General features: G+C 47.0%; 1 protein-coding gene across 1 annotated transcript in view; it reads right to left on the bottom strand.

The window, feature by feature from the left end:
• The window catches only part of LOC146812899 (alpha-2-macroglobulin-like), a 225,325-nt gene that overhangs the window by 96,261 nt on the left and 116,742 nt on the right, over nt 1-12,322 (bottom strand). The window contains exon 8 of the mRNA XM_085619970.1: nt 1,088-1,211. Coding sequence (XP_085476096.1) covers nt 1,088-1,211 — 124 coding nt within the window. The remainder of the gene's footprint in view (nt 1-1,087; nt 1,212-12,322) is intronic.

The raw sequence follows: 12,322 nt of genomic DNA, 5'->3' as shown, positions 1-12,322 counted from the left end.
AATACTGCTTTTAAGTTCTGATGTTCACACCACATATATAGTCTTAGAGGAAGCCCTAAATGTTTGTGCCAAGATACCAAGAAAGAGCTCAGGATTGGTCTCAGAAATTACTGTTGACTTCTAGGCTAGACTGTTTTACCTCTGTGGGGCCTCGGCCACAGTTCACGCCAAGGCTGAGAACTTTTTCGACTCTAGTTTTACAATCTGGTCCTACAAGTATATTAGTTAATAACCATCTCTTCCTATAGGCTGTTTTGCTTTTTTAACATGGGTGCCATTGAAAGGAAACTCAAGAAAAGGTAAACTTAAGGATCTATTCATATTCTCTGCCCTTGCACCCATATTGACTAGCTGGATGCCCTCAAAGATCCTTCTGGTTTGCCAATAGTCGACTTTGATGTTTTTCTCAATAAGTGAGCAGTAGCTGCCGCACAGCAATAGCTGAGCTCAAGGGCTAGACATATGTGAGGTACCCCTGAAAGATGGATACCATTTGTATTGGTCCCTCCCTTTAATCTGGTGTACTTTGCAGAAAGAATATGCAGCCTCACATCAAGTGAGTCTTGCCTCGAACAAACATTATTCAAAGCACAGCATCACAAAGCAAATTTTGGTACCCATTTCTAAGGTGTGTCCCACTGTTGCATTTACTACGTGTTTTTCAATAGTTTTCTTTATTCCATTTGGGTACTTGACTTTTTGTGGTGCCCTTTCTTTCGTTTTAAATGCCCTATCTTTACCCCGGCTCAACCCCCTCTCTTGCTTTTTATTTCATAGTCCTGTTTGATCATTTGAACACATGTTCCTGAGTCATTCTCTGAACTCTTTGTGCCAGACTGGCCTTGCAATAATTCCCATTGGCTACTCTCCCCTCCTGCTCCCCCATTGCTTTGTTCGCAGACTCAATAAAAGGACAATCTAAACTCTGACTTCCATTTTGTTGTGAAGAATATTAGCTACTCCTAGTGTTGTAAGAATGGAATCATTTAGACATCCAAAAATAGAATTACATCCGAACTTTAAGGATGGATCTATTCGAAAGAAGCATAAGTTATTGGAGCACCCTTCCTTTCGCAGTCCCACTCACCTCTCGCGAGAACTCCTCACACACAGCTTCTGACTCTTTGCCGTAGCAGTTGCTGCGGCTCTGACGGTACCTCCGGCAGACACTCACTTTAAGGATACCTTGCACTGGCTTCCCATAGGTATACCTACCGGAAACAGCACCGCAAACAAAATATGAATGAAGATACAGAGGCACAGCAGGAAATAAACAGCAAGTAACAACCCCCTCCTTTTTAGGTCTGACTACATAGGGCTTTAGCCCTGGTAGAGGTCATATTCACAACAAACACCAACATCAGATGGATTGGCCGCTTCTATCCCAGGGTCCTCTCTTTTCCACAAAGATGTCTCCAGACAAGCATTACCAGACTCATCAGTTTTGATGGGCTAAAAGGTGCAGGCACAGACATATGCATGCTTGTGTTTGCAGGCACTGACATAATAAAGCAAGATTTGCTGTCTTTGCAAATGCTTGTTTTATTTGTATTGGCACTGTAATGCTATACCCACTCTCCACCACTCTTCCCTCTCCCAGGCACTCAAACACAGATACGCCCACTTATTCTCCCAACTTTCTGCCTACTCACTCACCCAGTCCCCACCCCTTGATCAGTTACACACAATGTCAAGAATTCCAACAATGACGAGTTCCCCCTTATAACCGCTAAAAGATATTACTCAAACTACTGTTTGAGGCGCAATGAGTGCTGCAGATAACGGGGAAAAGGGAAGGAATGTTAATTTGGCGAGTACAAGAGTGATGCAGTCTGTCAGGAAATCGGAAATGGCAGTAGCTGCCTTGTGCCCGCTCTGTAACTCTGGGTGTGAAATGTAAAACCCTGTACCTGGCTAGGGATACATATAGGCATTGGGGATGAGCTCACATGTGTTAGATGCTGAGAGTACAGGAGTCTTGCAAATAAGTATAGGAATGGCTAAGGAAGTGACGACAATCATGATGGAGGACTGAGTGGTAGTCAGCAGGAGTGGTGAAATCCACACCTTGCGTTCATGGGATTTAAATGGAGTAGGTGTGGTTGTTACAAAGGTTGTTTCAGTTACTCTGTGACATTAGCAATTATGAAATAAGTGATGTCAACAGTGATGCCACTGATGATTAATTTTTGATGTCCTCTTGGTCAGGAGCAGCGCAATGGCGTGTTAAGATTATGAAGATATATTATATATCTGGTTGGATGGCTCAGTGAGCTAAACACTGATAGTTGCAGATCTCTGAAGGGCATGAGTTTGAATCCTGGGAAGGCAGACTTGGCCTTTTAAATATTCTAAGGTCAATAAACTGAGGGGTAGATTAACAAACCTTTTGCGCTGGATTAGCCCCACAAAGGTGATGCTAACCAGCACAAAATCTTTTTTTCCTAATTTTCTTTCCAGTGCAAAACTGGTTTTGCGCTAGTAAGTACCCTAAAAATAACACAAAACAGCGCAAAGCACTGGGGTATAACCCCAGGATACACGCCTCCAATGTTCAAGGTGGGGTTCGCCACAGTCTGAGGTGTAGTGCCCTCAGTATTTCAGACCAGTATGACTGTAGTTGCGGGCAGTCCCATACTATGTGTACAAACCCCACGACTATGTTTCCGTGTCAAAGGCAGGATTGGGGGTCCCCTCCTTATATAATCTGCAGCCTGTGTGGTGTCATAAAGTTCATGTGTACATAGTTATATTGGGTATATGTAAGTCTGGTATTTCTAGAGATTTTCTTTGGCGAGGCCAATATTCCTCGCCATTCTAGATCAGTTAGGTCCCATTTAATAGCCCTTTTCCATCAGTTCCTTAGTGCAGTTAGTGGGCCTCTGGTCATGTCTGCAAGATATCCTTAAAACCATGTCACCAAGGGGCAGACTTACAAGCCCCTTGCGACAGTTTTACGCCACTGTTGCGTCACTTTTGTGACGCAGCGGCGGCGTAAACAATGCGCCACTATTCGACATATTTACAACGTGACGCATCTAGTGAGATGCGTCACGTTGTAAAGCCCTGCGCTACATTATACCTGCGTCAGGTATAATGTATGCAGGGTGGGCGTTCCCTCGCAAGGAAGCCCCGTAAAAGTGACGCAGTGAAATCTACAAGATTTCACTGAGTCACTTTTACTTCCCCGCAGCGTCAGATCCTTACGCCTGCTTGAAGCAGGCGTAAGGAGTGACGCAGCATATAAGGTATAGGGCACCCCTGAGCAGTGCTGGAGTTGAGTCGCGCTTGCGACACAACTCCAGCACTGCATCACCCTTACGCCGGCAGATGCGTCACGCATCTGCTTGTCCTTGCGCCACGATGCACTGCATTGTAAATGCGGCGCATCTGCGGTGGCGCAAGGGCAAACTTGCGTGACGCATCTTCCCTGGCGCATCCCTGCTGATTTGCAGGGATTCGCCAGGGAACATAAATCTGCCCCCAAGTGTTTTGTGACCCCCATGGACACCAGTAGTTATAGTGTACTAAATGTCGCAGGTTCCATCCCTTCTCCGCCCCATAGGTATTGGAATGCTCGCACTACTGCTGTATACCTGAGAAATTGTCCAGGAGGTAGCTGGTAGGAATACATTAGATCCTCCATAGGGATTAGTAATCCCAGGCTGTTAGTTGTCTGTGGGTAAAATAGGTAATAGGTTCTCCATGTGGTAGTCCTGCTAGGGGCAGTGAGGGTGCATACAAAGCTGCTCCCTTGGTTTTGAATGCCCACCTACGTCAACATTGTAGGGCCGTGGCCAGCGAAATTCCTGGCTTGGGGATCAGGATGGGTGTGTTTAGTAATTTGGCCAATAGAAGGTCTATTTGCATCGTCTTTCCTGATTGCTGTAATTCGTCTTGGTTATCTCCATCTAGCCACTGCGTGAGCCGCTGGAGTGGGAATGCTAAAAAATACAACTCGAAGTTTGGAACTCCAAGGACCCCCTCTGCTCTTGGGCGTCTAAGTGTAGCCAGAGACACTATGTGTCTGCCTCCATTCCATATTAGATCACGTAGTAGTACATCTTGGAGATCGCTATCCGGGCCATGATTGGTAGCTTCAGCGACCTCCAAAAAGGTACACACACCCTGAGGGAGCGTAAGGCTCCTCCCAGATTACTGCCCTTCAAGTCTTCTATCTCATGAAATACCTGTTTTCCAAAGTATTTAAAGGATATCGGGGACAAGTTCAAGTCAGGTGGTAGCCCTATTGGTTTCTCGAGTCTGCATATTGTGAATATATGTGTTTTGGATGTGTTCACCCAAAGGCTGGAAGCTGATTCGTACAGTTTTACCTGTGGCACGGCTTGGGGGATGTCCATCAGTCCATCTCTGAAACAGAGGAGTATGTCGTCAGCATACAATGATATGATGTGTTCCCGGCTCTCCACTTCAGGCCCCATCCATTTCCTACTTGCCTAAACTGGGCAGCTAGGAGCTCAATTGCTTGGACAAACAAAGCGGGGAAAGAAGGCATCCCTATCTGGTGCCCATTCTAACCCTCGCCATCGGAGCCCTGTACAATGGTCTGACGTTTAATCCATTCTTCTCCCAAACCCATCCGTTTCATTACAGCGAACAGAAAATCCCAACTCACTGTGCAGAAGGCTTTCTCTAAGTCCACTGACATCAGCATTGCTTAGCGGTCAGTCTGTATTGGCTGGGTGAAACATTACATGATACAGTCTCCTAAGGTTGTGTTAGGTGCTGCACATGGGTATAAACCTATTCTGGTCTGTGTGCACTAATCCCTGCATGCGGGGAAGGAGTCTAAGGGCCAACACTTTACTCATGATTTTAAAGTCTAGGTTCAGCATGGATAGGGGGCGGTAATTAGTCACTCCCACTCCCTGTCTTTTGTTTTTAGGTCTCGCCTAGCGATGCAGCACGAATGTGCTGCAATCGCTTTGCGAGGCATGCAGTATACACTATAGGTGAGGGTAGCACCGCCCACTCCCCAGCCCACTTTTTCATTGGCTTGTGGCCAAGCTGATGACTTCTGATTAGTTTGCAGGCTGCTAGTCCCGCCTTATGATGGCCATGTCTCCTTCCACGGCTATTGGCCCCTTTACTGCATGTTTCCTGAGTACTACTTCGCAGTCGATCGTCATTTGGGCTTCTTTTTGGTAGGATGGTAGTTAGTTTTGGGCTTTGTTTTAAAGGGGATTGGGCTTGTTCCTCTTGTGAAAGCTGCTGCTGCTACAGTGCGCTCTGTGTACAGGCAGCATGGTTAAAAGGCACTGGGCACCTGGTGATTTGTAAATTTAAAATATTCCTCACGGCGCCCGCTTTCACTTTTAAATATTGAGTGTGAGGGCAGCCTTTAGTTTAAAATACTTAGTCTGAGCCCGCCTTCATTTCTACATCTAAACGCGACGGCCGCCTTCACTTATCCCACCATCACTTTTATTTCTAAGTGTCACAGCTGCCTTCACTTTTAATTATTAAGCGCGACGCACTGCTTCACTTTTAAATTGTTAAAGCATCCGAGGCATTCTGGTATCAACTCACATTACATTCAAACATGGCCGTGAGCTTTGCTGCCTCCAAATCACCTCCCGGTTTGCAGCTCCCCTTGTTTGGGCTTCTTTTTGGTAGGATGGTAGTTAGTTTGGGGCTTTGTTTTAAAGGGGATTGGGCTTTCTTTATCGTGTCTCTCTCTTCGCTCGCTCCTCCACCCAACAGGTCTCGCATTTGTAAGCATTCGAGATATTGACAATGCTACAAATGCAACTCAGAGCGAGGCTTGGTGGGGAAATGTTATGGTCCGGTGCTGGAACAGCAGAGGTGTTTTTTAAAAAAAAAAATTATTTTTTATTTCTGCCAGCGCCCGTAGGCTCCTTTAAAAGAAGAAGCAGGGAATACGGCCAGTTGAGAGTGGATGTGGCTTAAGAGGCGAGCTGCGTGATTGGACCTGGGGGACTAGGTTCGAGCTTAGCATGCTGTGATTCTGGGCAAATTCCTTAAGCTCCCGTACCTACCAAAAACGAGTGTATCCTTGTGTAATGTAACTGGTGCACATGTAAAGTGCTCTAATTGCTTCAGTTCGAGTTCGAGCGTGTCACGCAGTTTGGTGCTTTCGTTCCCTCCATATTAAACAATGCATGTTTCATGTACTGTCTGCAAATAAATATAGCAGGATCACGATCTAGTTTCAGCACGGTGCCCTTTCACGAGCACCGCGCTGGTTTTGCTTTCTTTCTCGTGTCTCTCTCTTCACTCGCTCCTCCACCCAACCGGTCTCGCATTTGTAAGCATTCGAGATATTGACAATGCTACAAATGCAACTCAGAGCGAGGCTTGGTGGGGAAATGTTATGGTCCGGTGCTGGAACAGCAGAGGTGTTTTTTTAAAAAAAAAATTATTTTTTATTTCTGCCAGCGCCCGTAGGCTCCTTTAAAAGAAGAAGCAGGGAATACGGCCAGTTGAGAGTGGATGTGGCTTAAGAGGCGAGCTGCGTGATTGGACCTGGGGGACTAGGTTTGAGCTTAGCATGCTGTGATTCTGGGCAAATTCCTTAAGCTCCCGTACCTACCAAAAACGAGTGTATCCTTGTGTAATGTAACTGGTGCACATGTAAAGTGCTCTAATTGCTTCAGTTCGAGTTCGAGCGTGTCACGCAGTTTGGTGCTTTCGTTCCCTCCATATTAAACAATACATGTTTCATGTACTGTCTGCAAATAAATATAGCAGGATCACGATCTAGTTTCAGCACGGTGCCCTTTCACGAGCACCGCGCTGGTTTTGCTTTCTTTCTCGTGTCTCTCTCTTCACTCGCTCCTCCACCCAACCTGTCTCGCATTTGTAAGCATTCGAGATATTGACAATGCTACAAATGCAACTCAGAGCGAGGCTTGGTGGGGAAATGTTATGGTCCGGTGCTGGAACAGCAGAGGTGGTTTTTATTAAATTTTTTTATTTTTTATTTCTGCCAGCGCCCGTAGGCTCCTTTAAAAGAAGAAGCAGGGAATACGGCCAGTTGAGAGTGGATGTGGCTTAAGAGGCGAGCTGCGTGATTGGACCTGGGGGACTAGGTTAGAGCTTAGCATGCTGTGATTCTGGGCAAATTCCTTAAGCTCCCGTACCTACCAAAAACGAGTGTATCCTTGTGTAATGTAACTGGTGCACATGTAAAGTGCTCTAATTGCTTCAGTTCGAGTTCGAGCGTGTCACGCAGTTTGGTGCTTTCTTTCCCTCCATATTAAACAATAGATGTTTTAGCACCCAGGCTAATGTGCTACATAGCTAAATGCATATAAGTCCCCAAAGGCGAGACCGATGCATTGCAAATGCTTGTTTGTAAGTGGTAAGACTACCGCATCCCTTGTGGTCTATTGGAACGAACCAATCTGCCAGGCCTCTGCTTATAGCTTCTCAAGATGAGGTGCCAGCACCTCTATATATGCTGCATAAAATGCAGCCAGCAGTCCGTCTGGTCCCGGTGTTTTACCTGTTGCTAGTACTTTTACTGCAGCTCGGATTTCCTGTATAGTGACAGGGGCCCCTATTTCCCTACAGTGTTTCTCAGCTAGTTTCTTTATCAGTACTTGAATCAGGTAGGAATCTAATACTTCCTCAGTAAGGCAGGGAGGAGCCCTTTACAAGGTCCTACAGTAATATTAGAATTCTTGATATATCAGTGTGGGTAAGTAAGTGGGCTGCCCGCTATGGGTGTATATCTTGGTTATGGGTGAGCCTTTGGCCTCAGGTTTGATGAGCCAGGCCAGCATTCTTCCCGCCTTACCTTCTTCCTCGTGCACCTTTGTGATGTATTGTTTGGAGTCATGGGTCCTCAACTTCCCTAGAGTGACATTGTATTGTTTTCTCGGTTCCTGGGCTTCTGTTATTGTTTCCTGGGTGCCGCCTACTGTGTTATCCAATGTGCATATCTTCTGTTCGATTGCTAGTAATTATTTGCGCTTTTCTGGTAGTGCTCCTATCGACTGACTAATGCATTGCCCTCGCAACACCACCTTGAAGGCCTCCCATTCAATCAACCTTGTGGACGTGGAACCCTGGTTGTTAATGAAGTAGTTGAGTTAGCTTCTGCTAATGAGTTCCGGTAATGTGCGTCGTTCAGTAGGCCTGGATTAAGGCGCCATGTAGGGGCTGGTGGCCTTTCTTCTATTGGAGTGTACCGCAGCATTACCGGGCTATGATCGGAGCTGGTTCTCCCCAGATATTTCGGATGTGTTATGGTATGCGATATTCTATGTGAGCATACAAAGCAATCTATTCTGGTGTGGAGTTTGTGTACCGCAGAATTGTATGAGTATATGTGGTCTGTGTGTGCGCCAGTCCAGTTGCCAACTTCCTCATTACTGTCCCTTTCCGGGGGAAAGGATCTGTCTAGTTGTATGTCGAGGATGCAATTGAAATCGTCCCCCAGCAGGAGTCTGTCAGGTGTGAAACAGGCCATGTGCCTGGACAGCGTGTGGAGGAAACTCAGCTGCTCTTGGTTGGTGGCATAGATGCTACCTATGGTGATTTCCTTGCCATGTAACCTGCATTCCACAAGGACATAACTGCCCTCTCTGTCTATGATTGTGTGTAGCATTTCAAATGGCGTTCCCACCCTTATCCAGATTAGCGTGCCTCTGGTGTATGCTGAATAGGATGTTGCATAAAGCTGGCCTCTCCATCTCTGTCTCAACCTATCTATTTCGGGTCCCACTAGGTGCGTTTCCTGGAGCAGGGCATTTTGGAGGCCCCTGCCTTTGCTGTATCTTTGGAAATTGTTTCTCTTGAGTGGGGACCCTATTCCCTTGACATTCCAGGAAATTAATGATACCCCTGTGGCAGTATTATGTCTATGTTTGCATCTTGGATCTGCTCCTATGGGTCTTGGGAGGCTGCCCCTGCCTTGGTTCTGGGCTTCCCCATTACGACCGTGATTCAGCATCCTGCAATCTCCCCACTTGAATCAGTACTTTTCGTGGCGCAACAGGCTCTGTTGTGCCTCGCCCCTTCTGGGCTGGTTTTAGATTTGCACGTTTTTTGTCATCGACCGTCTCATACTGTGACCGGGTACATGAAGCCGTGGGTGAGGGACTAGTCTTGAGTCTCACGGGCTCTTTATGGTTGCATTTAGTATCCCAAGAGACCCTGGACGTCGTCCCCTGGACCTGGCTCTATCCTGATATGGGTTGGTTATACTTAGGGCTTCCACCCTCTACTTCAGTTTCCAGGGGGACTCTATTGCACAGGGGATCCAACTCCGGTATATTAGTTCAGTGGATGTGGCTGCCATGGAGTCTTCCTTTCATTGCGTTTATGTACTTCAATATGCAGTATTTGTGTACATTACGATGTAGACCCAGCTCCTTGTGGTGCGATAATATTTATGAGCTAGCCTCGTTACTTGCGGTGTTTTGTGATGTGGGCAGGCGCATGCTGCATTGCTTAGGACTCTGGGTCCGACTTAAGGTCTATCAGCGCAGGCCCCTCTATGGTCAGCCTCGCTTCCCAAGAATCTTTTCTATGAAGAGGAGGTGGGGTGGGAGGGAGAGGTCCCATCCTCGTCAGCTACTTCCCCTTCGAGTCTGGGCTTCACCCGCCGCTGTCCCCGCTCCTGACCCCCGACTGGCCCTGTACGGTGCGGTTATACTTTTCCGCTGCTCGTTACCTCTGACTGCGGTAGGTTGGTCTCTGGCCTTGTCCCCCCACCGATCGCGCACTGCGATCTCATTCAGACACTCGGCTCCCCCCAGGGCCGCACTTCCCATTAAGTGGCTGCAAGCAGGGGCCAGTACCTCCTGCTGCACCAGCACCAGCTGTAGCGAACTCTAACTAAAGGCCCTTCCGCCATTTTGTGCTCTGCGTCATTCAGGTCTCCGCCATTTCATGTCAGAGTGTCCCACTGCTGAGGGCCGATTCCAGACTCACTGCTGTCTTATGCATCTGCTCTCTCCGTCGCCACTCGTGGGGTAAGTCCTCTCATCTCGGTTCCCTAGGAGCTCACGTGCCACAGCCTGTCTCTTATGGCCGACACCACACGCATCTCCCTGCTCCACCCGGTTTGTCAGGTAGACCAGGAGCAATGGCCTCATTCTAAGGAGCAGCACTCCCCCTCCTGACCTTGCTCTGTGGCCGGATCGATCTCCACAGGTAGTCCGCCGGGCGCCTCATTGCTTGAGGCCGACTCCGGCAGTTCTGTGTTTACGGGGTCTTTACCGGGGGAGCCTGGTTTTCTCAGTTCCGATTCAACATCAGGGGGCTCCGGCCAGTTTTTGCTCCCCCTCCGTCTCTTCGCTTTCTGTCAAAGCCAGGAAACAGGATAAAATCTGGGCTTATGCCAGAGCTCTTTTACAGAGCATCTGGCCCGGTCGCCATCTTGGCCACACCCCTCTTAGCAACAAAGGTTAATGCCACTTCATAGGAGGAGTTAACAGGAGAAATGTTTTTATTTCTGCTTTCTTTTCCGACTTTTCATGCGTGCTGCACTGTGCAACACACATACAAAGTGGGGAAAGTGTTTAAACCTGTCTAGGCATAGTATTTTGTACAGGACAAGTACCATTCCTGTAAAAAACCTATGCTAGTTTTATGGCCCTTAAGTGTGTGCATGGCGCACGGCAGCTAAAATCAGACCCTGCGGTAAAGAGAGAGGAGGAGAAAGCCATATCTCTGTAGATATGGCGCTCTCCTGCTCCCTACCTGTCATGCAACCCCGCGCAGCCTCTTTGGGTGCTACGCTGCATTGCTTGTCTTTTTTGAAAATCTGGCACTGAGTATCATGAAGTGGGCAAGGGCATAACTCCCAGTGATGCAGTGGGTGCAGTGAACCGGGTCCCAGAGGTGGGAGAGGGTCCAGGTTATCCTGCACTAGCTGTAGACATTTTAGAGGATTTGTTTGGAGCCTAGCACTGTGTTCACTGATTGTGGAAGGGGGAAGGTGAGAGAAGAAAAGAGAGAAAATGAACTAAAGTGCATAGAAATGCCAGAAGTGCACTCTGAAGTGTAATAATAAAACATGTTATTCTTAGAACATCAAAGGTTTTGTAGCTTATTATGAGCATCATTCCAATTCACTTTTCTGATGACATTTGTCAGGGTGTTTATTGACACACCACCAGCCATTGTTAGTAGCTAAACTTAACTTCGCTACTTAGTTACATGCTAACATCATCAATAACCTACATATGTTTTGCAATTAAATATCTTGAGAAATCCCCATTACTACATTGTTTTGAAATTACAATTCTACAGCGTTTACAACTCCTGACATGGTCCTAAAAATAGGCCCAGGCAGACATTTGTATTCCATTCGTGGAACTGGGGGGTTTTGGCAACTCCATGCCACTCTTTTAACACAGAGTTGTGGACAAATTCTGCCAACGCTGTGTGGCAGAATTTTTTTCCCATTCTAGCAATGAAATGAGACAAGAAATCATATCTAATGCAAGTACATAATGAACAGAGCTGCTAGCCTGCTGATGCGCATTGTGTGTGCAAACAAACTACACAAAGCTTTGGGCAGTACACATAGGGCCACATGAAACAAATTTCTGTTGTCAAAAAATGGTCACAATTGGCGACTTTACTTTTTATGACCAGAAACTTGTGTATGGAATCAGAGTGGGTCACAGCCCAACCTATGTAATTAATATTCGTTAGGTAGGTCACAAATTGTGACTCTCTCTGATTGATCACAATGAAGAAGATGGTAGCCTGAAATGTAAGCAGGCCATCATGCCTGTGAATGTGTCTTTTTTAAAACAACAACATTTTTATAAAGGAAATGCAGCTGAACATGTGTAAAGTTTTCTGTTTGTAAAAATTTCCATTGGAGTTGGCAGTGGCCCCCAGGTCTGCTGAGCATTCCCCCCAAATGTTTACCTCATTATAGAAAGAGAAGGGGGTCCAAAAGGAAATGTGCTTTTTTTTATCAATTACCACCCCATTTTGGGAGTCTGTACCTTTTTGGTGATTAGTGACTGAATATGTGGTTGGAAACCATGTAAATGTAGCATTTATATAGCACTCCGCACACCCCCGAAAGGGTCTCTCAGGCGCTGTGCACATACCGCTGTGGAACCCTTCCTGGCCTTTCCCTGTGAAGTGCCCACTCCTGGGCACCCCCAAGGTGAAAGCCAGGTATCCTAGCACTTTTGGGGCCGTTATGGAGATTAAGCAAGCTATTGCCCAGAGTTGCAGAGTGGGACCCATGATTAGAATAGGCACCGAGGCGAGAATTATCGGGTCCAGGGAAACTGAGCCCAAGACCTGCTGAGGCAGGAATTGAACCCTGGTCCAGGCCAGACCTCTGCATCAGGGTCTGCCA

This window comes from Triturus cristatus, chromosome 7 (assembly GCF_964204655.1).
Source record: "Triturus cristatus chromosome 7, aTriCri1.1, whole genome shotgun sequence".
Taxonomy (NCBI): domain Eukaryota; kingdom Metazoa; phylum Chordata; class Amphibia; order Caudata; family Salamandridae; genus Triturus; species Triturus cristatus.
This window is presented reverse-complemented; position numbering and strand designations above follow the sequence as displayed.